Source organism: Pongo abelii, chromosome 21, assembly GCF_028885655.2.
Source record: "Pongo abelii isolate AG06213 chromosome 21, NHGRI_mPonAbe1-v2.0_pri, whole genome shotgun sequence".
Classification (NCBI taxonomy): domain Eukaryota; kingdom Metazoa; phylum Chordata; class Mammalia; order Primates; family Hominidae; genus Pongo; species Pongo abelii.
In genome coordinates this window covers 32,654,252-32,678,184 of record NC_072006.2, presented here as the reverse complement: position 1 = coordinate 32,678,184, position 23,933 = coordinate 32,654,252, and the positions used below count along the sequence as shown (strand labels likewise).

Sequence of the window (23,933 nt, the reverse complement as noted above, 5' to 3'; positions counted from 1 at the left end):
ACCCACACTCTGCAGGTAATGCTAGCCAGGCTCAAACACTGAGGTGTCCCCATAGACAGAGGTGCTGGCAGGGCCCTAGGGCTCTCAGGGAGGGGTGGTCCTTGAAACCTAGAGTGGCCAGAAAATGGTGGCTGTACAGGGCGTGAGAATTGGTGTGGACCCAAAGGACAAATGAAACCTGTACTGGAAAGGGACAGTGGGAAGACCTGCTGAGCAAAGGCTTGGGGAAGGGCCAGCGAGGGAGCAGGAAACCACAGCCTTGGGGAGGGCAGAAGTAAAGGATGTCCCAGAGGCAGGACTAGAAGGTGTCATGGCAGCCTTCAATCGCTACTCTCCCTTCATGTGTGTGGAAGGATTTACCTACCCCAGGTCACGCAGAGAGTCCGGGCCTGGCCGGAGCCCCTATCTTGGCCCCTTCCCAAGGACGCTTCCTCTTGATCTGTAGGTTTGAGTGGAGTGGGGTGCAGTGGGCACATGTGTCATCTTTTGGTGCAGTCCTATGCTTGTCACATCTTCAGTGGTATCTAAAGGTGAGCCTTCAATCCCTTTAGGACAGAGACCGTGCCCCATCCTGGTGTTTTTCCCTCCATCTAGCACCTGCCAAAGGACCAAGCACACGAGTACTTAATTTAAATGAACTGGTCTGCCTGTGTGTGTGAGTAGGGAGTCTATACTCTGTCACATGTGAATGTGGGGCATGGATGAGGAACATGTCGCACATGTGGGTGTAGTGTGTTTACACCATGGGGTGTCATAAGGGGTGTAGGGAGTGATTACTATAGTAACTAACAAGAGAGAAATGGAGTGCGTCCACTGTGCAGGTGTACCTCTCAGGAGCACTGGAGGTGTCTGCACCTTGGGGTGACCTATAGGGGTATATATGGCATCTACACATTGGTGACTACTGTTTGGGGTCATAACAGCTGTCTGCACTGCAGGGTATCCTGTAGGGGTAAATGGATTATCTACACTGTAGAGGTGCACCATTTGGGAAATATAGGGGGTGCCCACTGTGGGGGAACATGACAAGTGCTGAGAATGTAGACAGAGGCAGGACCCCAGGGAGAGGTATCTCTAGGGAGGTGACTACCACCAGCTCCCAAGGAGGGGCTGCCCGCTGGGGACACCTCAGTTCCAGGGCTGGTGCTTACTCCTCCCAGCACTTGGTGACCTCCTGTTTGGGGACTAGGCTTTCAGGACCTGTAACAAATCTTCCTCTGAACAGGAATTTAATGTTTGCAGACTTTGGAGGCAACTCTGGTGAATTAAATGAACATTCAGATTTGGGGTATATAAGTAGTACATGAGTAACTATACAGTAGTTAAAGTTCCACCCCAGGTTTGGGACTCTTGTATTTGCTTTAGTAAATAGTATGGTAAAAATATCTCCCAATTGGGTGTAGGTAAAATGAGGAAGCTGACTGACTGGAGAAACTCATACAGTGGCCTAGGAGGCTGTGCCACATATCAGGACCTACTGCAGACATTAGCCCTGCGCTCTACAGTTTGTAAAGGGCATCTTCCCAGATGCTCACAGAGTGCTATAAGGCATAAGGCAGACACTGATCATATTCCAAGTTTACTGAGTTAAACAGGGCCGGGTGCAGTGGCTCACACCTGTAATCCCAACACTTTGGGAGGCCGAGGTGGGTGAATCACCTGAGGTCAGGAATCGAGACCAGCCTGGCCAACATGGCAAAACACCGTCTCTACTAAAACTACAAAAATTAGCCGGGCATGGTGGCAGGCCCCTGTAATCCCAGCTACTCAGGAAGCTGAGGGCTGAGGCAAGGACAACTGCTTGAACCCGGGAGGTGGAGGTTGCAGTGAGACATGGCGAGCCTGGGCAACAGAGCAAGACTCTGTCTCAAAACAAAAAACAAAACAAAAACAGGAAAAAAAAAGAGTACAACAGCCAGAATATTGTCCATGGCTACCTTACTGGTAGGTGCCAGGACCAAGGACCCACCCTCCCAGCCAACTGCCAGGAAGGAGAGAAGGACCAAGTGCCAAGTGCTCACGTGTTTGTCTAAAAAGCAGCCTCATCAGCGCATATGTGTTTTTTTCCCAATAACTCTTATGTAAAAAAGAAGACATTCATGGTGTCTCTGTACCACATGTCTGACAGATACACCATGTGTATATGGTGGCTATGTGCTCTGTATGATTAAGCTTTTCCTACGTGTATAATGGATATAAAATGTGTGGGAGGAGGATATGCCATGTGGGAGGTGAATTTGCTGGGGGCATCTGCTATATGGGATGGCTTTACAGTATTTGCAATAACTATATTTTGGGTAATCATTTACAACACAAAATGTGTATTAATGTATTTGTTCTGTGTATTTCCTATTTCTCTGTGCATATACTGTGTAGGGCGGGCATACACCGTGCATGATGGGTACAGGCTCTGTGTCTGATTAGTATGCCATATGTATGTGATGAGTGCAGGCTATATGTGGAGTACATGTTGTTTATGCTTGTGTGAAGGTTATGCCCCGAGTGTGTGTGATGGCTGTATTTTGTGAGTAATAGTATACAAGGCATAAACAGTGTCTACAAAGAATGTGTTGTGTCTGAGGACTGTACATTGTGTGGGTGATGGGTACACTCTGGGGAGGGATGTGTTGTGTAACAGATGTACTATATGGGTGACGAGCATATACTGTGACATATACACAGTGTGATAACATTACATTGGGTAAGTGTGCATACACACCACATACGGAGCATATATTGTATGTGTGATGGGTATACAGTGTGTTTGGTATAATGAGTAATAGGTATATGTAGTGTATATAATGGACTTACTCTTCATGGTGAATATATACTATGTGGGAGTGCTAAATATACACTTTGTGGCATAAATAAGCACTGTGTGATCAGTACACGGTGTGTATGGTTGTGTAGCGAAGTTGTCATTGTGATGGGTCTGTTTGGTGTGTATCAGGCACCCTGGTATATGGAGGCCATGATGGGAATATGGGATGTGTGCCTGAGTGGGAGCAGGCAGAGGGGAATCATCCTGCGGGGAGGGGGCATGGCAGGGAGCAGTTGGATCTTCATCTGTTTCCAGAACCCCCAGACCCTTGAGCCCACCGACTACACTGTTTCAGGTTCTTCCTCAAGTTCTTCCTCAAATGCAACCAGAACTGCCTGAAGAATGCAGGGAATCCCAGAGACATGCGCCGCTTCCAGGTGGGTCTGGAGAGAGGGTTTCCCCTTGCAACCCCACCCTTTCCTGATGGAGGGGAGGGGAGGGGGAAGGGAAGGCTGTGACCCTACCACCCTGGGAAAGGCCTCCAAGGCAGATCTCTGCCCAGCCCTGTGCCTCCCCAGCCTGGTTGGTGCCTGCTGGGGGTGGGGCAGCTCCTTCTCAACTTGTGCTGGCTGCCAAGGGAGGCTTCATTAGAGTCCCACTTAAGAAGATGCTAATTGTGACATTTTTACATGATTAACGACCCAGGCAATTTGCATAGCGTGAAGCGGAGAGCAGCTGCCCTTAGCACATCCCCAAGCTGCACACCCCTCCCAGTGCAGGGCGGGGGAAGAAGGCAGCCCCAGTTTTCTCCCCAGAATAGGGCAGGGGCTCCTGCTGCTGGGTTCTCCGGCTGATGCTGCCCACCTCCACTTGCCTAAGACCCCATTCCTGGCTTGGAGGCCCGTGGATACAGCCCAGCATTCTGTGTATGCAAAGACAGTAGCCATTCTTTGCCTAAGGAGCCAGCTTTTTCAGCGGTCTTTATTTTTGTAGCGCCTGGGGAGTCAGTTCTTCTGGGGGTATCACCTGATCCAGGTGGCCCCCTTCCACCAGCTCAGACACTGCAGGATTGAAGCCCTCCTCCTCCCACCAGTGACCCTAAATTCCAGCATCCAGCCACCAGCCTCAAGGTGCTGGTTCCCCACCACATTCCCCTCCCGGGAGCCCCCGAGGGCCCCAGCCAGGCTGGCCTCGGCTCTCCCCGCAGGTGGTGGTGTCCACGACGGTGAGCGTGGACGGACACGTGCTGGCCGTGTCCGACAACATGTTTGTGCACAACAACTCCAAGCATGGCCGCAGGGCGCGCCGCCTGGACCCCTCCGAAGGTCAGGACCCCCGGCCCAGCCCCGGCCGCCGCGGGCCCAGCCAGCCCCCAGGCCCCACCTCAGCGCTGTCCCCTGACCTGGGTCCTCTCCTGCCTCCCAGCTGCCACCCCCTGCATCAAGGCCATCAGCCCCGGGGAGGGCTGGACCACGGGCGGAGCCACCGTCATTGTCATCGGCGACAACTTCTTCGACGGGTTGCAGGTCGTGTTCGGAAACGTGCTCGTGTGGAGCGAGGTGGGCCAACCCCGCCAGTCTCCCTCTGGGCCTAGGGGCTGGGCCCTCCCCTCGCCGGTGCGGGACCTGCAGGCCTCCCCTCTCCCCTCGCAGCTCATCACGCCCCACGCCATCCGGGTGCAGACGCCCCCGCGGCACATCCCCGGGGTGGTGGAGGTGACCCTCTCCTACAAGTCCAAGCAGTTTTGCAAGGGATCCCCCGGCCGCTTTGTCTACACAGGTAAGGAGTCGGGCCGGGGAGGGGAGGTCTAAGGTGCGCGGAGGGAGCCCCACCCCGCGCACTGATCTCCGTTCTTGGTGTTAGGAGTTAGCCGAGCTCTACGCTGTGGCCACGCCCCCTAGGCGGCTCCGGGTCCCTTCAACCACCTGTGCTTGTGATCGCTCTGCTCGCAGGACCATCTTTCCCTGGCTCTGTGTGTTTCCCTCCCTGGCCTCTGGCTCCTTAGTCCCTTCCCCGGGGCAAAGTTCCTCCCACAACCAACATTCTTACTCCCTCTGCCATCTCACCTCCTGAACATTGTGTCTCCCGCCCGCAGACTCTCCAGGGTTTAGAGCCTCTCCAAAGGGATGTTTATTTCAAAGATGCCAATGGGGTCGCTGCTCCCCGAATCTTCTCTGGGTCTCTTGGTTCCCCCACGCTACCCCAGGCCTCACTCTGCATGTACACGTACACACACGTGCGTACATACACACCCCTTGCACGACGCCAGGGCGAGCAGTGAACACGTGGAGAGGCAGTGTAGAACCCCCCAGCCTGGCTCTATTTGGCCGCTGGCCGAGTCTTCTCCATTTCCATCCTCCCGCCCCGCCCCAGCTAAGCCACCCACTTCTCCTCTCCACCCCACCGCAGTCCCCACCATCGCGCCGCCCCCCGCACCGATGGTCATCGAGCCCTTCGAGGGACACTCGGTAGTCACCCTACTTACCCTCCCCGAAGCTCCAGTCTAACACGGAAAGGCTGAGCAGAGAACCGCATGGGGTGTGTGGGGTCACACGGTCAAGGGGCTGACAATCAACGAAAACCTTTGGTAGGGAGTGTCTGCTGAGCCCGACTAAGCGAAACCCGAGGGCTGAGTGGGGAGGTTGACCTGGGGAAGGAAGGGCGGTTGCAGAAGGAATGACAAGGACCGAGCCCCAGAAGTGAGTGCTTTCTCTATGCCAGGAAACTAAAGGAAATTCACTAAGTCAGAATTAGAGGTGAAGGTAGGGCTTTGAGACTGGTGGATTAGGTCGGGGCCAGGCTATCTGAAAAGGGCGGTGCGGGGATCAGGAAAAGGGGAAGGAGGAGGAGAAGGGCGTGGGGAGCTGGGTCAGACGCGCATACACACACACCCCTTGCACAACGCCAGGGTAAGCAGTGAACACAACACACGTGGAGATGCAATGTAGAATCTGGCCGCTGGCCGGATCTTCTCTACTTCCATCCTCCCGCCCCAGCCCAAGCCACCCACTTCTCCAGTTGCTTCCCTGGGGTGCATGCAAACCTCTAGCCCTCGGATGCTGCAGAGAGTCCACTTGAGCCGTGATAAATGGAGATTGTTAAGTTTTTTCTTTTTTATAATAAACTCCTGATTTGACCAGATGAAAAGAGAAAACTCTCCATCGAGTCCTGCCTTTAGGACTATATAACATGTGTATACGGTTTCCCTTTTTTCTAATCACAAATGGGTGCATATGTGTTCATGCCAAGCGCCTAGGGCCGAGGACAGAGCCTGGCTCAGTAAATATTTGTTGAATAAACAAACGAAGGAAATGAAACTTCCCTGAACCTCGCTGCCGGGCGTGCCTGGAGTTTTCCGGGGGACTTGGGCTGGGCCTGGTGGAGGGGGCTGCAGCGAGGCTCCTGGACTGGGCGCTGGCCTGCTTTTGGCGCCCTGCGTCTCACCCTGGGAGTTGGGAGCTGCGGGGGAGACATCCTCCAAACGCCGCCCCCTTCCCCAGCTCTGAACGAGCCCACCATTGACTACGGATTCCAGAGGCTACAGAAAGTCATTCCCAGACACCCCGGAGACCCCGAGAGGCTGCCCAAGGTACTCAGAAGGGTGGGGCGGGGCCGAGGGTGTCCTGTGGGCAAGGGGGTGAGAAGGGGCTCCCGAGGGCCCCTTCGTCGCCCCCAGGGGCTGCCCCTCCGTCCCGCTGTCTCTCCCCCTGTCCCCAGGAAGTGCTGCTGAAGCGGGCGGCCGACTTGGCAGAAGCCCTGTACGGAGTGCCCGGCAGTAACCAGGTATGGCGCCTCCGCCCTCCCAGCGCCGCCGGGACCGGGGCTCCCCATCACGCTGCGCCCTCGGCTGCCCCGGCCGTGCCCAGCTCTTGTCTTCGCAGGAGCTCCTCCTGAAGCGCGCGGCGGACGTGGCCGAGGCTCTGTACAGCACCCCCCGCGCACCCGGGCCGCTCGGACCCCTGGCCCCGAGCCACCCACACCCCGCCGTCGTGGGCATCAACGCCTTCAGCAGCCCGCTGGCCATCGCCGTCGGGGACGCCACCCCGGGGCCCGAGCCGGGTGCGTGAGCCACGCCTCCCCGCCGTCCTCGGGCCCCGCCACCGCCCCTCCCTGGCCGGCACCGCCCCCTGACGGCCTCCTCTCTCTCGCAGGCTACGCGCGCAGCTGCAGCAGCGCGTCCCCCCGCGGGTTCGCGCCCAGCCCCGGCTCGCAGCAGAGCGGTTACGGCAGCGGCCTCGGAGCTGGCCTGGGCGGCTACGGCGCGCCGGGCGTGGCCGGCCTCGGCGTGCCTGGGTCCCCCAGCTTCCTCAATGGCTCCACCGCCACCTCGCCCTTCGCCAGTGAGTGTCCCCCGCCCGCGAGGGAAGGTCTGGGGCCGGGGAGCGGAACGGGACTCAGCCCCGCCCCCGCCCATCCCGGAGAGGTTGGGGCGCCGGCGCCGTGAGAGTCGACCCTGGCTCTGCCCTTGGGGGCAGGCCCACCGTCCCTGCCTGGGACCTCCCCTGCCGCAGGACCTCAACCCCACCCCTAGGCTGCACATCCCGGGGTCCTGGGGCCAGAGTACTTCGTGCACCTTTAGCCTTCTTTGCCCATCCGTTATGCACATCGCTTCTAGGCCTCCAGTCCCCCTGAAGTGGGTTTTAATGGGTGGCGGGCGTCCATCTGAAACTTGGGACACCGCCCCCTTCCCATCTCGCGCCGGGACTTGGGGAGGAGGCTGGCGCCGCCTGCCGGAAGCCTAAGGCAACTCAGGGCTCGAGGGAAGCCGGCTTCCAGTCGCCCCCGGCTCCCAGGACTCCAGAGGCCAGGTGGGCGTGGGGAGGATGTGGTCCTCGCGATGTCGTCCGGCAGAGCGAGCGAGTTCTGTGTGATCAGACAGAATTTGAATTTCAGTGTCCAAATCAGGAGCTGCCGGGCATTCAGCAAGTTACTTATTTGAACTTGTTTCCTCGCAGTCAAATAGGGTCAATTCCACCCCCCACTTAAGGTTGATCTCGGATCTGAATGTGCCACTGTGCCTAAAGGATCAGTGTATGATTTCGGAGTCCCAGCCCTGACTGTGGGCGCTGACCACGTCCCATCTGGCTTCTTAGAGTGGGGAGCTCTGAGCTGGGTGGACAGGCAATGTCTGCGTGTCATGAGTGAGTGACATTCCGAACGGCTTTGATGCCTTGTCATTTTACACTGCCCTCAAGACTCTTCCATCATCAAGTTCCAGATCAGCATGTTCACAGCTCTTTTTAGCTTAGCTATTCAGTAGGCATTTATAAAGCGCCCACTGTATGCAAAGCCCAGGGCTTGGGGGATCCCCCCACTCCTGTCACCTGCAAGAAGCCTCCCTATCAATCATAAGAGAGATTGTCCCTGAAGTCCCAGGCGACTCTGCAGAGCTGGAGAGGTGGTGAAGGCTGTCCCAGAAGGAACTGGTCATGGCTTTGCCCGTAGTGCCCTCCCCTCTCCCTGTCCCATATTTGCCATTGCCGAGACTACACTGTCTGTCCACCAGCCTGGCTTTCCTTGCAGGGCGTGTGTCCTGCCTGCTTTCTGGCTGAAGGCTTGAGCCTGGCCCTCTCCTCTGGCCTGGGCTCAACTTCTGGGACCCAAGACCCCATAAGCCAGAGTCCACACAGGCCCTGGCCCTCTGGTGTCCCTCCCAAGGCCCCTGCCTCTCCTGGCTCTTTGCTCAGGCCAGGATTGACTGCTCCTCCTTCCCTTCAGTTCTGGGGCAGTACCCTCACAACCTCTCTGTGGGCACCCCCTTGGTTTTGAAGCTTTCCCCTTGGGCCAACACTAGTGGGGTCTGGAACATCAGTTCCTTCCCGCACATACGCTGTAGTCAACAGTAGAGGAACACACTGCCCCAGTGTGCAGAACCCAGCCCACCTGGGGTCTTCCGATTCAGCAAGAAGATCAAGAATTCTAGAGCTGCTTAAACCCAGCATCAGCTGGAGACACACTGGACTTGAGGGAGGGTTGGTCCCATTTCATGATATTGTCTTGACCAAGGCTTACCCAGGTACCCTTCCACTCCCCACGTTCAGGGTGCTTTGTGGCCCAACTCCAAGGGGTGTCATTCTCATTGAGTTTGCCAGAACATTCCTGGAATGACATCAGAACTGCCCCAGCCAGAGGCTCAGGGACTGTTTGCTTGGGTCTCTCTTTGTTTTTCTGCTTCAGCCACCAGCAACCCTGGAATGACTCACAACTCCCCACACTACCTGTCCAAGGTACAAAATGTGGCTGTGAGCCCTGGGCATTGAGAGCTACAGTACATTTTCTGGCATTGGTCTCAAGCCCTTCATCAGGCTCTGGGGGCCTCTCCAGCTGGCAGTAACTGTTGTCTTAAAGGAGATGAGGCTGAGGGCATTTGGAAGAGGAGCAGTTGAAGGCATTATTGTATCAAGGGAGGTAGGAGGGTCCTCTGATGCCAAAGGAAGCCTTCTCAGGCTATTGCTTTCTTCCAGGAAGCCCCACCCACCCCACTGACTGCTGCCTGGACAATACTCAAATCACAGCCTTACCAGTCTTTACAGGAGAGAGGCAGGGAATTGGGTTCAGATGAGGATGTAGAAAGATGGAATCCAGTGATGCCCCGGGCCTGAGCCCCCAGGAGAGGAGGCTGCAGGAAGAGGGGGCAGGCAAAGCCTGTGTGCAAGAGGCTCCCTTGCCATTCCCAGGAGGGCAAGCCCCAGCCTGGTGGCTAGGGAGTTTGAGAACAGGAGGATCTGAGGATGTAGATCCCTGCACTTTGCTTTAAAATTGACCAGCTGGAAGTGGGAGATTCAGGAGACCCCGCGGGGCCCAGGTAGGAGATGACAAGGACCTGCATTAAGCTGTAAGGAAACAAAGTGCCCCAGGGTGCAGGGGGAAGTGGGAGAGGGACAGAGGAGCATGGGGAACACTGGCAAGGAGAGCATATTCGAGGAGGAAGTTGGAGTGCTGTTTGTGATGTTCGGCAGAGAAGCTTATAACAGGAGCCTGTGCGTTCCCCCAAACTTCATCCCTGACTACTTGTTCCAGCTCTTCTGTGACCCCTGAACTATGACTCTAGCCTTGGCACCCCAAGCAAGGCTCATAATTGTTTCCTAGCATCTCAGAATCCCAGGGGTTTTCAGCAGAAATCCTGAAGTAGTCCAGCTGTTGCTCATCTCATTTTTGGGGGGTACCTCCCACTGTTTGGTTTTTTTGAATGTTCTGGTTTTGCTTTTGTCTTTACCTGGTCTGGCCCTGCCATCCCCAGCCCCGAGAAAAGATCTCCAGAACCCTTGAGAGGTCAGGGCTGGCCCAGCACCCTCACAGCTCCCAGTAACGTCTGAGCCTGGTACCTGGGTCAGCAGCCCACGTGGGGCCCCAGCCAAGCTGCTCACTCTGGTGCTGTCTCCCTGTTGTGTCTCCCACCACCTTCCCTGCTGCGCCTGCCCCTCCCCGCCCCGCCCCGGAGTCATGCCCTCTAGCCCCCCGCTGGCGGCTGCCTCCTCCATGTCCCTCCCGGCCGCTGCCCCCACAACCAGCGTCTTCTCCTTCTCGCCTGTCAACATGATCTCCGCCGTCAAACAGAGGAGCGCCTTCGCCCCCGTGCTGCGCCCCCCGAGCTCCCCACCCCAGGCCTGCCCCAGAGCCCACGGAGAGGGGCTTCCAGGTGAGTGATCCACCCTGCCTCACTGTGGCAGGAAGGAAGGGCCCTTGTGGAGCAGCTGGGCTAGAGGGGCCTGCTCCGTCCGCATCTCACCAGTGCCTCATGCTGGCTAACCAGCTCTTCTTGGAGGACGGAGAGCAGGGAGCTCTGCTAGGGTCCAGGGAGGTCCCTCTGGCCCCCTTTCCCCTGGCCTCCCAGCCTGGGATGGTCACCATTCCGGATGCTCTCAGTTGACCACTTGGCCAAGGGGAAGAGACTCAAATCACAGTTGATGAGGTCTAGAAACTACCCCAACACTCCATCCCCATCCAGCTGAGCCCAGAGCAAAGACCCTCGGAGCTGGTGGGCTGCACGCCTGTACCTGTGCCTCCCTGTGTCCACCAGAGGGTAGCACACACCACTGTGAGGGACTGGGTCGCTGACGATGGAAGGGGACTGACCTTAGAAGAGGCTTAGCCCAGCTTCCCTCCCCGCATTTTACAGATTAGGACTTGAGACCAAGTCATCTTCCCACATCCCATTCATGAAATGGCTGTTCTCTCACTTTACCCACGTGCAGCAGAACCTTTGAACCAGCAGAGCCTTTCCTATCCACGTGGTGACTGGAAACTCACTGGGAGGACAGAGGAAGGGACTGGCTGTGGAAAAGGAGGAGGCAACAGGATGTGGGTGGGGCAGAACAAGTCTTTGTTGATGGGGATGGTGGGGGCCGGGGCCAGTGTCTTCCCTAAGAGGCTTACAGGTGTTTTCTTATCTGGCTAAGGGATGCTTCCACGGGATCCCCTAGGACTCAGTCTGGCACACAGCAGGTGCTTAATCAATAGTCGAATTATTGAATGAATATATGAGTCAGAAGGGCACTGTTCACACCCACACAGAACGCTGCAGTGCGGTTTGTGGGGCACTGATCTGGAAGAGGTTGGGTTAGAGCACATCCTGTTGAGTATTCCCCAAGACAATAATGGGTCAGAGCAATAGAGCATTAGGAAAGAATCAGTGTTGAAATTACGTAAGTGGCTACTGAAGAATTTGTCAGAGCCTTTCATGTGCCAGGGTACATTATGAACCTTCTAGGAAACAGGAGATGCAAATTTATTTGAGCACAAAATTGTATTTTTCTAACAGCATCTTGAGATTAGTTCCTGGGGAATGACCTTGAGATGCAGGAAGAGACACCCTTATGGTTTCCTTAGCCTCATGTGGGGGCTGATCAGGCTGGGATGCCTGTCACAAGAGCAAGGCCAGTGGCTTGGGCCCCAGAGCCATCTCCAAATCCAAGGCAGGGGCAGGTGGGGCAGCCTCCAGGCTGAGGCAGGGGAGGGGGCTATGGACAATGCTCTACGGAGCCTCTGTGCTCCAGGGTCCCTGTACGAGAGTCCAGGGACACTGGAAAGAGGGTGGGAAAGCTCAGGGCCTGGGAGAACAACTGAGGACGATAACATGTCCGCAGCGTCCCGCAGAATCGGCTGCCCTGGGGGCAGTCAGAGCAACTAGGTGCAGCCCAGAAACTTCTGAGAACTGTGCTGATGCCCTGCCCTGCACACAGAATGGAGCCCCTTCCCACCAGGGAACCCCCTCTGCACAGTTCAGGCAGGCCTGTGATGGTGACTCAAATAATAACAGACTTTTGTGCCAGGGAGGGCGGGAGGGCAAGGGGGCTGCTTTGTGACCCATCCAGAGGGTAGCCCATCTTCAGGGAAGGACTTGCCCAAGCAGGGTTTGAAGAAGAAGGCAGGGGTTCTTAGTGGGGGAGGAATGCCCTAGATAGAGTAGACCTTAGGCTGAAGGTATGTAGATGGGAAGGCAGAGATTTGGAGCCCACATTCAAAACATTAAGAACATAACATGGCCAAGTGCAGAGGCTCACATGTGTGTAATCCTAGCACTTTGGCAGGCCGAGGTGGGCAGATCGCTTGAGATCAGGAGTTCAAGACCAGTCTGGGCAACATGGCAAAACCTCGTCTCTAAAAGAAATACAAAAATGAGCTGGGTGTGGTGGTGCGTGCCTGTAGTCCCAGCTACTTGGGAGGCTGAGGTGGGAGAATCACTTGAGCCTGGGAGGTCAAGGCTGCAGTGAGCTGAGATTGCGCCATTGCACTCCAGTCTGTCTAGCCTGGACAACAGAGCAAGACTCTGTCTTAGTAAATAAATAAATAAATAACATACAAATATATGCCAAAGATTTATTTAACTCATCAGTGAGGGAGCTAACAGGATGACAGAGCGGCTTAAAGGAGACAGTGAGAGACTGAAGCCAGTAAAACAAGGAGGGCTGAAATAAGATTGCTGGCTGCAAACTGCTTCTACAGAGCAATAAACTTGTAACCTTCCTCTGGGGACTGTCTTTTCTACCAATGAGAAGTCATCTGCCATTTCTCAGCCTCCTCCAAGTGAACATCCATCCAACTGAGCAAAGCCTGGGCCCTAGCCAGTAGCGTGAAGTCAAAAGACGTCACATGCCCCAGAATAAGATGACTCTTAAGGTGGGCTTATTTGATAATGCTCTAGGGTGACTTTGAAAGGATACACAGTCACTTTTTTTGCCTTATTTCCAAGTTTTGGATAATTTTTCTTAGGTGTGTCTGGAGCTTAGAATGTGAGGGATGGAGAGAACAGAGGGTCACCAATTTCTCCTGCCAGCAAAGAGAACCATGGGAGGGCGTCAGGCAGGGGTGGGGAGTGGTGGAGTGATGAATTTCGTAGGTGTGGGAGGCAGACAAGATGCTGCTGTGGGTATGTCAATCAGTACTCCTGGAGGCTGGCCTCTTTCCTTTTCTGCCCTGGTACATGGCCATGTGCTTGAGGAAGCAGATGGGCCCTCTGAAGGAGGCCACCCTGGGAGAAGGAGCCTGGGGTCGTCTCTCTCTTGAGGGAGGTAGGGAGCAAGGGCGTGGGCTGTATCCCCTGAGCATCTGAGAGGCACCCCTCACCCCGATCTGCAGTGCTGCCACGGGCCAGGGCTAGGGATGGCTGACTGCCTTCGGAAAGTGCTATATCCCCTGCCTGCTGTCTCCAGCCCAGAGAGTGACAGGCAGGTGGCTCCCCAGGTGGCACATGGCTTATGGCTCCTTTTTCCTTGACTACCGCAGACCAGTCTTTTGAGGATTCTGACAAGTTCCACTCTCCAGCCCGGGGGCTTCAGGGCCTGGCATACTCCTAATTACGGTAGGTCTCTGGCTGGGTCTGGCCTCCCCCACCCCTCCTGGCCCTGAGATGTGCTTGCTCTCTGAAGGCCTTCATCCCGTGCTCAAGCCTCCCGCCTAGCAGCCCCACAGGGATGGGGAGCTGGGGTCCAAGTGTTCCTCCCCGGGGCCCATCTAGACAGCTTTCTGAGGTACATAGCCCACCCCAGTAACCCAAGCTGACCAGGTAGAGGGAAGTGGCTTCCTGTCCCCTGGCAGCCAGCCTTCCTCCCCGACCTTTTTCTCTCCCTCTCTCGCCCCACCAGGTCTGCAGCTGTTCCCATGGAGCCCCGACTGGAGGTCCCTCTGGGATTCACAGCCACACCCTGGATGGTGGCACAGACAGATGCAGGGCCAGGGCCATGGGCAGACCTCAACCCGTGAGCTGAACGGGGAGAGGCCTTCACCCCATGCTCAAGCCTCCCCGCTAGCAGCCCCACAGGCTTCTCTCGCCTCCCTGTCTTGGGGTGGTCAGAAGCCCCAGCACTGTGCAGATGCTCTTGGCAGGACAGCGTCCCAGGGAGGTGCTGGGATTCTGGGCCTCACTGTCTGGGTCTTGGTTCCTCTGAAAGAGATGGATCTTGTGCAGACCAGGGACGTCAAGTGAGGGGAGCATGGGATGGGGACCGTGGGAAAGAGGACAGCTCAGGGAGAAGTGACCTGGAAAGGTCCTGTTTGCATCTGACCCATCTCAACTGGCCCAGCATCCCAACTTCTCTGCAGCGAAAGGGTGGCGCCCCGCAGCGTCGGGAGGCCTGCCCGGGCTCCCGTGGAGCTTCCAACAGCTGCTTGGTCCCGCAGCTGCCCCCACTTCCTTTGAGACCTGCACTCTCATGCTTGCCGCATCATGCCTCCCTGTGGGGGCTTTGGGCATGGAGGAGGCAGAAGAGGGGGTGCCAGGCCTCCTGTATTTGGGGTCTTCCCCCAGTGGATGTCTCATGGACTCTGGCCCCACACACTCACAATGACTCTGGCTGGCCCCATGCAGTGGGCCCGGCCGCCCCCCAGGTGGTCTCACATTCTGCTCTGCTAAGTTTGGAGAAAACAGAACAATAAACCAGATGCAGGTGGTGCCCGCCCGGCCTCTCACCTGCCTCCTTGGTGTGAGTTTGCTTTTCTTAGCAGCAGTTTAGCAGCTCTAGGGGCAGCTCCAAACCCTGCCCCCAGGGAGCCCTCTTGCACCTTGGGCTTTTTAAACAGCCCCAGAGTTCGACTAAGCAAGTATTCCCTGCCCCACGTCTGTTCTTGGGGACTGTTAGGGGAGGGGGAGCAGGCTAGCAGGCCTGAGCTCTGCCTGGGAGCATAATAGGGCCTCTGAGGACTCAGCTGCCCAGCTCTCTAGTCAAGATCAAAGTGGTGGTTGTCAGGACATTGCTGAGAACCAGGACAGACCAAACCAAATATGACCCAGATGTACAGAGGCTCAGAAATTAGATCCAATCCAACACAGAGGCTGCAGGGCCACGCCGGGGCTGGGTGAGGCAGCTTGTAGCTCCCAGGGCTGTTTATCTGAGCCACACCCCAATCCCATCCCACTGCCCTCACCCCCAGGCCTAGGCACCTTATGGCTCGCCTGCCTCAGAGTTTGGGTGGAAGGAGGGTAAGGAGGCAAGATTCCTATGCCCATTCACTCTACCACCCACCCCTCTAGGATGAGTCCCAGTTGTCCCCCTGAGATATGTCCCCTGGATGATGGTCTGGCTGTCTGACCCTGAAAGCCACTTTTTTGACCCACGATCCAGTGAGCCCCGTGTCTAGCCCCAGGCCTCAGGCTTTCCTCTTTCTCTTCCTGGCCCTGTTCCTGGGCTCTGGCCTCTGGACACCCCGGCCCTTTCAACCCATGCGTCCATGACCTGCAAATGCAGCCTTCTGGACAGGCACACTTGCCAGGGCAGATGGGCTGGTCCTGTCTTTCAGAGGCCTCTACTTCTTTCTCTGGTGTTCTTGGCCAGCACCTGGGACTCATCTCTCCTGGACACAGGGCAAGAGCTCATGCTGCCTTCTGGTCATCCTGTCCCATTCTCAGTGCTTGCGTGGCCTCCCGCTCAGAGCACCAAAGACTGCCTGCCCACGCCCTGCTTTATTTGGCTCTGAGAAGCCCCCATTGCCCAGGGCCCTCCCAGCTGAGGCCCTGCAAAGTTCTAATCTGCACTGGACACAGGTGATAATTGGATAGTGGTCACACTCTGGTTCCCAGGATGGGTGAGGTGCCATGGTGGATATAAATGAGACATGACGTCTGTCCCTAATAATCCCACAACACTGCTCAAGCCACCATTTGAGTCCACACTGTCCTTTTTCTTCATCCACAGCAGACATAGCTAACCAATTACCATGTTTGCAATGGCCTGGATTGTGCCTCCCTAAAATCCATATGTTGAAGCATTAACCTCCCACGTGACTGTATTGAGGATGGAGCCTTTAAGGAGGTGATTAAGGTTGGACAAGGTCATCATAGTAGAGTCTTGATCCAATAGAATTTGTGCTCTTATAAGAAGAGGAAGAGACACCAGAGTGGGCTCTCTCTGTCAGGTAAGGACACAGAGAAGGTAGCCGTCTGCAAACCAGGAAGACAGCCCTCACCAGGAATCAAATCAACTGGCACCTTGGCCTGCGACTTGCAGCCTGTAGGACTGTAAGAAAACAAAATTCTGTGGTTTAAGCCACCCAGTCCATGGTATTTTGTTATGGTAGCCCAAGCAAACTAATACAATATTTTTGTTTTCCATCTGTGAGCTGAGGGCTGCTTCCAGGAAATTAACCCTTTAGTGCTTCTGGCCTGCCCCTCCCACCTACACGGAGGAAAAATCACCAGTTAGGCTTTGTTGTAGAATATTGTCAGCAAATTCTGGGACAGTAATCTGAGATGATGTGGACAGGGCACCAAGAGCCTCTGCTATGCCACAAAACCACCATGATGACAATCATTTTCAACGAAGCTACTGATCAGAGTTGTTATTTGAGATGAAAACTATTAGCCAAGTCAATATCATACCAGTCCTTCTTGTAGTCTATAATCAGTGAGGAGCAAATCAAACTGCTGACCATGAGTCAGTACAAGACCGGCCCACCAGCAAACCTGGGCCTGTGTCTGGGTCTGCGGCACCTTCTGCAAAGCAAATGGGGCATCTTCTGGGCCTTGCAAGTGGAACACCTTTCTGGACTTTCCACATCCTGTAGTCAAAGAGGTTCCATTCTCAATAGCACCAGCAATCCTCAGTCTGAGGATGACATTAAGCCAAGTGGCAGAAACTTGGCCTTGAGCTTACATAAATCTGTAGTGGAGACCCACTACCCAATAAATGCTATCAAATGACCAGGTCTTAGTTTAGCTCAGTCCTGAGGCCTTGCACACAAGTAGAATTGATTGGCTCATTGGCATTCATCCCTACAGAGCCTGGATATCCCAGGCCAGTGATGAAAATCCTAACCTTAGCTCCAATTCCTATGTGAATATTGGTCAGGGTGGGATCATTCGCCTGGAACGGAAGTTGTCTTCGTTTCGGTTCCCCCAGCAGCAGACCTTGGAACAGGAGGTGGGTCCAGATGGTTTATTTGGGCAACAATCCCAGAAGGCACCAGTCAGGGGAGCAGGGAGGGGAGGCAGCAGAAAGAAGGAAGCCCACTACAGAGTGCTACTGAGCACACTACTACTGTGGGTTTTTCTGAAGCTTAATCTCAGCTGGGAGCTCTGGGAGGCTATAAAATCCATACCCCAGGAATTTCGCACCTGAGGAGCGAGGCAGCTGGGGTACTTATACACTAATTCTCATCAGTCAGTGGTTAGGGCTTCTAGATGGAGTGGGAGGGCAGCACTAGCTTTCTGGCACCTCCAGTCTTCCCCACAGGTGGTAAAACAGTCCCAGTAGCTAGAGAAAACACTCAGACAAAGAGAAGCAGGAGCTGACAGTTGGAATCAGACAGGTGTGCACAGAGGAGGTACAGATGAGGGGATGTGGGTGGGGCACATACCTGGAGGTGGTCCCTGGCAGTCATCCAGGGGAAGATGGTTTTTTCTACTTTAAGTTTGGAGTAGGCATGGATTTTTCCTATATCTGCACATCCCACCTCTACCTGGGACCAGGTGACAGAAACTGCCCAGGCTATTTCTTGTTGAAGTACCAAGATGCCAGGTGACAAAGGGGTCCCTCTCAGCATCAGCCCACTCCCAGGCTTCTAATGGGGGTGGGAATAGAAAGGGCATCAGACCCTTGGCTGCTCACCCTTCAGACAGAGTGCATCTCCAGTAAGTCCTCTGCTTTCCTCTTACACATTTTTCCCAGCAGAACCAGGCTGCTACACTTTGCATCTGACCCTGGGGACCAGAGAGCTTCTGGGACTACATTTTGGCTCAGACAGGACCTGCTATAGACAGGTGTTACTGGCTCAAGAGAAGCCAGGCAGCAGTTTTGACCAGCCCTCTGCTGACTATTCTGCAAAATATCATTCTCCCTGCCCCCTGCCCATATTGGCAGAGCCTTTCAACTTCTTCCAAAAAGAAAAATCCCCTAGAGAAATGGAAACTGCTGTGCAGTGTGGAAAGGATGGTCTTTTAAAAATATGATGTTAGAGCCCAGGCAGCTACTTGGGAGGCTGAGGCAGGAGGATTGCTTGAGCCCAGGGGTTTGAGGCCAGCCTGGGCAACAAGTGAGACCCCCATCTCTCAAAAAAGAAAATGGTTTTGGGTTAATTGGATAGTCATATGCAAAAATTACATTTGACCTCTACCTCACACCATACACAAAAATCAATTCCAGGTGGATTGTGGATGGAACTGTGAAACCTAAAGCAATAAATCTTTATGCCCTTGAAGATAGACTAGAAGCTTTTTGCCAGAGTGATATCCAAGGTCTGTTTCTCTACCCATGTGACCAACTTTGGAATGAAGCAAGCACTGGACATATTTGAAATGGTTCAAATGGGCCCTAAAGTCTCTTTTCACTTCTCTAGGAGAACTTTTCCAAATAGGAAAAAGTTCACAGTTCACAGTGTCTTTCTACCCGAGGAAAGACTAGGTCTTCACAGTTAGTGATTCCCCAAAGCTCTTAACTGCTTATCCTGGGCCAGCCGCCTTCCCCGCCCTGTCCACACCTCCCTCCTCTGCCACCTCAGTGGTAGTAACAACACCCACTGGGTGATGGAATGGAATGGGCCACCTCCTTGGAGCCACCAGCCTAGAAGTTGGCTGTTCACAAGAAGACCTTCAACGTGAGAGTTCTGATGTGGGTGAGGCATCAACCACAAATATGGACCTAGGATCCTCTTATCACTTCTCCCATGCTCCCCTTCTCTTCACTCTTATTAAGAGGTGTGTGTGTGTGTGTGTGTGTGTGTGAGGGTTTCGCTCTGTCACCCAGGCTAGAGTGCAGTGGCACAATCACAGCTCACTGCAGCCCCAGCCTCCTGGCTCAAGTGATCCTCCCGCTTCAGCCCCCAGAGGCGCTGAGACCATAGGCACATACCACCACACTAGGCTAATTTTTGGGTGTGTGTTTTGTAGAGACAAGTTTCTCCATGTTGCCCAGGTTGGTCTCAAACTCCTGGGCTCAAATAATCCACCTGCCTCAGCCTCCCAAAGTGCTGGGATTATAGTTGTGAGCCACACACCTGGCCATTAGATTTTTGATAACCAGAATGTCTTAATTGAATGTAGTCTAATTTATTAATCTTTTCTTTATGATTAGTGTTTCTCGTATGCTTTTAATTTATTTATTATTTTGCTTCACGCTTCCCCTCCCCTTTTGCGTGCTTTTAAACAAATCTTCTGCCAGGTGCGGTGGCTCACGCCTGTAATCCTAGCACTCTGGGAGGCCAAGGTGGGCGGATCACCTGAGGTCAGGAGTTCAAGACCAGCCTGGTCAACATAATGAAACCCCGTCTACCCCGTCTCTACTAAAAATACAAAAATTAGTCGGGCATGGTGGCGCATGCCTGTAGTCCCAGCTACTCAGGAGGCTGAGACAAGAGAATCACTTGAACCCAGGAGGCAGAGGTTGCAGTATGCTGAGATCATGCCACAGCCTGGGCAACAGAATGAGACCCCATCTCAAAAAAATTAATTGATTAATTAAATGAAATTAAAATAAAATAAATTTTAAAATCTTCACTTACACCAAAGTCAAGAAGATATTTTAGAATTTTTTTTGTTTTTGGCTTTTATATCTAGGTCCACAATCCAACTAAAATTTATTTTTGTGTACAGTGTAAGCTAGAGATCAAATTTAATTTTTTTTCATATGGATAGCCAATTGGCCCAGCACCATTTACTGAAATGAGTATATTTCCCCCTACTTCATTGAACTGAAATCTTTGTTGTAAATCAAATGTTCATATATGTATGTGTCTGTCCTGGATTCTCTATTCTGATCCATTCGTCTTTTTATCTATCCTTATACCAATGCCACATTATCTTAATAACTTTAGATTTATGGTATGTTTTGCTATGTAGTATGGCAAGTCATCCAATTTAATTCTTCCTTTCAAATTTTTTTATTTTTATTTTTAATTTTTTATAGAGATAGGGCCTCACTATGTTACCCAGGCTGGTCTTGAACTTCTTGGCCTGAAGTGATCCTCCTGCCTTAGCCTCCCAAAGTGCTTGTATTACAGGCTTGAACCATCACACCCGGCCTGTTCGACTTAGTTCTTCACAATTATGTCAGCTACATGTTGTCCTTTTCATTTCAATACAAATTTTATAATCAGTTTATTAATTTCTGTTTTTTAAACTTGCGGGCAGATTGCCTGAGCTCAGGAGTTCGAGACCAGCCTGGGCAACACAGTGAAACCCCATCTCTACTAAAATGCAAAAAATTAGCCAGGCATGGTGGCATGCGCCTGTAGTCCCAGCTACTCAGGAGGCTGAGGCAGGAGAATTTCTTGAACCCTAGAGGTAGAGGTTGCAGTGAGCCAAGATCACACCACTGCACTATAGCCTGGGCAACAGAGCGAGACTCCATCTCCCAAAAAAAAAAAAAAAAAAAAAAACTGCTGGATTTTCATTGGGATTACATTAAATTTACAAACTAATTAATGGAGAATTGATGTCTTTAAAATATTGTGTGTTTCAATCTATGAATATTGTATGTCCCTCCATTTATTTAGATATTTTAAAACTTCTCTTAATAATGTTTTATAGACTTCTGTATGAAAGTTTTGCACCTATTTTTTTATTTCTATTTGATTATTTTGTGGTATTATAAATAGTATCATTTTCTTAGTTTTATTTATTTGTTGTGAATATATAGAAACAATGGATTTTTGTATAATTACCTTGTATCCAGCAATCTTGCTTAGCCACTTTATCCTTAGATTATCTTGAATTTTCTTAGCGACATAGTTATGTCATCTGCAAAAAAAGGACAGTTTCATTTCTTCACTTACAGTCCTTACTTTTTTATTTTTACTTATTTTTCTTGCTTAAGTGCACTGACTGCAACCTCCAATACAATGTTGAATAGAAGCAGTGAGAGTGGACATCTTTGTTTTGCTCCTGATTCTGGAGGGCAAACTTTTAATATTTCATCATTAAGCATCGTGTTTGGTTTATAGATACCCTTCTATTCCTAATTTTCTAAAAATGTTTAAAAATTATAAATAGACGCCAAAATTTATGAAATATTTTCTACATGTATTAAGTAATCAAATTACTTTCTCCATTATTTCATTAATGTGCTGAATTACATTAATTACATGTCTAATTTTAAGCCACTGCATTAGCTAATTATATGTTTAATTGTAAATGGCCATATATTCTTTTTTTTTTTTTTTTTTTTTGAGTGCAATGGCACGATCTCGGCTCACTGCAACCTCCCCTCCCTGGTTCAAGCGATTCTCTTGCCTCAGCCTCCTGAGTAGCTGGGATTACAGGCGCACACCACCACGCCTGGCTAATTTTTGTATTTTTAGTACAGATGAGCTTTCACCATGTTGTCCAGGCTGGTCTGGAACTCCTGACCTCAAGTGATCTGCTCTCCTTGGCCTCCGAAAGTGCTGGGATTACAGGCATGAGCCACCATGCCTGGCCTTATTCTTTATACAGGGTATACCAATTATTAACACAGAGCCCATTTTCTCTTTCTCTCTCTGCACTACTCTCTAAGAAGGCACTCACTGGCCCTCGCCCTTCCCTGCTTCTCCTGGAGGAGCTAGGCTTTCTGCAGACCACCTGGGTACCTCACACTGCTACGCTGGCTTTGGCTACCTTCTGGGAGCAGTGGAGGGAAAAACACAAGAACAAACACAAATTAATCTCTCACTAAGTCATTCTACTTTGATTCTAACCCATCTTTTACCATTCTATTCTAACCATTAAGATTCGAACCCAGCTGGGCTCCTTAGCTCTGGGTCCCCTCTGTTGGAAATCCAGAACAGTCCTCGTGCGTCCTCTATTCAGGAGCCCCTGACCACTCACTTCCAAAGGTGAAGATACTCAAAGGTCCCCTCCTTGCCTCACCTTGGCAGGGGGTCACAGAGTGGCAGCCTCAGGAGGGTGGGAGGTCCTGGGTTCGGAGCTGCAGAGACTGCCAAGCAGAATGGGTAGGAGGGTCTCAGAGACCCCCACTGGAGACAGAACGGAAGAGAATTCATGACTCTAAAGATGCAGGAGAGGCTGCCTAGCAGGGCAGGAACAGCAACAAGACTGTTTTGTTTGTATACATTCCTTTTTGAGTATCTTATTCCTTGAGAGAGAAGGCGCCAAGTGTTTACGGGGGAAGGAAAGCTGGCCATCCAGTAGCAGATTTGCTGTTCCCTGGGGCTCAGCATCCCAGCATCTTCATTCTCTAAAGCCTCTCCTGCCCCTCCCCTGCCAGCCTGGGAGCGAGCGCTGCCCCGATGCACCCTCATCTGGCAGGGTGTGAGGAGAAGGCTCAGGCTATGCTGCCGCAGCTCTAGGCAGTCATCCCATGAGTCCAGTTCCTGAAGGGCTGATTCGTGTAGGGCAGAAAAACCCTCTGGCTTGGCTCCTGCCCCTGCTGCCTCTCTGGGGGTTCCACCCATGTAGGAGCCTGCCCCCTCCACGCACCCACCTGCTCACCCAGAACTGAGTTCACCTTTAGGTGGGTGGGGGAGGCTCCAGCCACTCTCAGGCTGGCAGTGCCTCAAGCCCAGCCAGCGCTGGCTTCTGTGGTGAAAGCTGGTTTGTCTGGGCTGCTCCCCAGGGCCCTCCTGGAGCTGGGCCTGGAGGCTGACCTTGCCAAGACAAACTGTGGCTGCCGGTGGAATGTGGTCGAGTGGTTGAGCAGGCCCAAACATGGCAGGTCTGTCCGTGGTGCCCCCGCAGGTTCCACAACACAGAGCCCTACAGAGTCAGGTGGGGCCAGGAGCAGGTACCGAGAGACTTCTGGGCATCTCTCTGTCCTTTGTTGAGGGAGGACGGGGCAGTCTCTCTTTCAGTCTCAACTGAAAGTGAAAAAGACTATCATCAAGTGTGAAGGCTGACAGAATTCCTCAACCCACTTCCTCTGGGAAGCGGCTGTGCAGGAGAAGGCATGGTGGGGAGGGGGTGCGGGGAGGAGTGTATGCCTGTGTGGGTGTGGGCATAAAGCAGGAGCTGCCAGGGGAGGAGAAAGAGCTCTGGCAAGACCTCTTCTTCCCTTAACACAGCCCGGTGGGATGGGGCTACATTGCTGTTAGAGCCACAGTTTAATTTTTTTTTTTTTTTTTTTTTTTTGGAGACAGGGTCTTGTTCTGTCACCCAGGTTGGAGTACAGTGGCACTGTCTCAGCTCATTGCAGCCTCAACCTCCTGAGCTCAAGCAATCCTACCTCAGCCTCCTGAGTAGCTGGGACTACAGGCATGTGCCACCACACCCGGCTAATTTTTCTATTTTTTATAGAGACAGGGGTCTCACTATGTTGCCCTGGATAGTCTTGAACTCCTGCCCTCAAGCAATCCTCCTGCCTCTGCCTCCCAAAGTGCCGAGATTACAGATGTGAGCCACCGTGTCCAGCCAGATCCACAATTTGTTCAGTCCATACCATCAGCCCATTATTTTAGGTGGGGTTCCCTGGATGCAGAGCCTGAAATGGGGACTTGGGTGCACACAAAAGGGCTCTCTGGACAAAAAGGAGAGAAGCAAGCAGAACAGGGCAGGGGAAAGAGCTGGGCAAGTCTCTGCAGGAGACTAGCACTCTGCAGGAGACAGTCTCTGCAGGAGGCTAGCACAGTCCCACGCGGAGCCTAAGCATGAAGGGCACCTCAGTTGGACCCTGCCCTGACAAGGAGATGCCTCTAATATCCCTGAGCCTGTCAGCCACTGGCTAGAGGCGCCAGAGGGGAGTGGAGAGTGAAACCTCCTAGGCAAAGCAGCTCCCATTTGGCCAAGGACAATACTTGGGAGAAGGGGGCAGCT

The 23,933-nt window shown here is 53.1% G+C and overlaps 1 protein-coding gene across 4 annotated transcripts in view; it reads left to right on the top strand.

Moving 5' to 3' along the window:
- EBF4 (EBF family member 4) overlaps positions 1-14,013 on the top strand; it is a 67,979-nt gene extending 53,966 nt beyond the window's left edge. For 3 of the 4 annotated variants that reach the window (XM_063720601.1, XM_024239143.3, XM_024239144.2), the window contains 11 exons: positions 3,117-3,198; positions 3,969-4,086; positions 4,187-4,320; positions 4,414-4,540; positions 6,262-6,350; positions 6,479-6,544; positions 6,643-6,820; positions 6,913-7,101; positions 10,203-10,400; positions 13,487-13,562; positions 13,846-14,013. In XM_063720601.1, coding sequence (XP_063576671.1) covers positions 3,117-3,198; positions 3,969-4,086; positions 4,187-4,320; positions 4,414-4,540; positions 6,262-6,350; positions 6,479-6,544; positions 6,643-6,820; positions 6,913-7,101; positions 10,203-10,400; positions 13,487-13,557 — 1,252 coding nt within the window. In that variant the 3' untranslated portion in view covers positions 13,558-13,562; positions 13,846-14,013. The remainder of the gene's footprint in view (positions 1-3,116; positions 3,199-3,968; positions 4,087-4,186; positions 4,321-4,413; positions 4,541-6,261; positions 6,351-6,478; positions 6,545-6,642; positions 6,821-6,912; positions 7,102-10,202; positions 10,401-13,486; positions 13,563-13,845) is intronic. The other variant, XR_008517090.2, reaches the window with a different exon arrangement.
- The last annotated feature ends 9,920 nt before the right edge of the window (positions 14,014-23,933 follow it).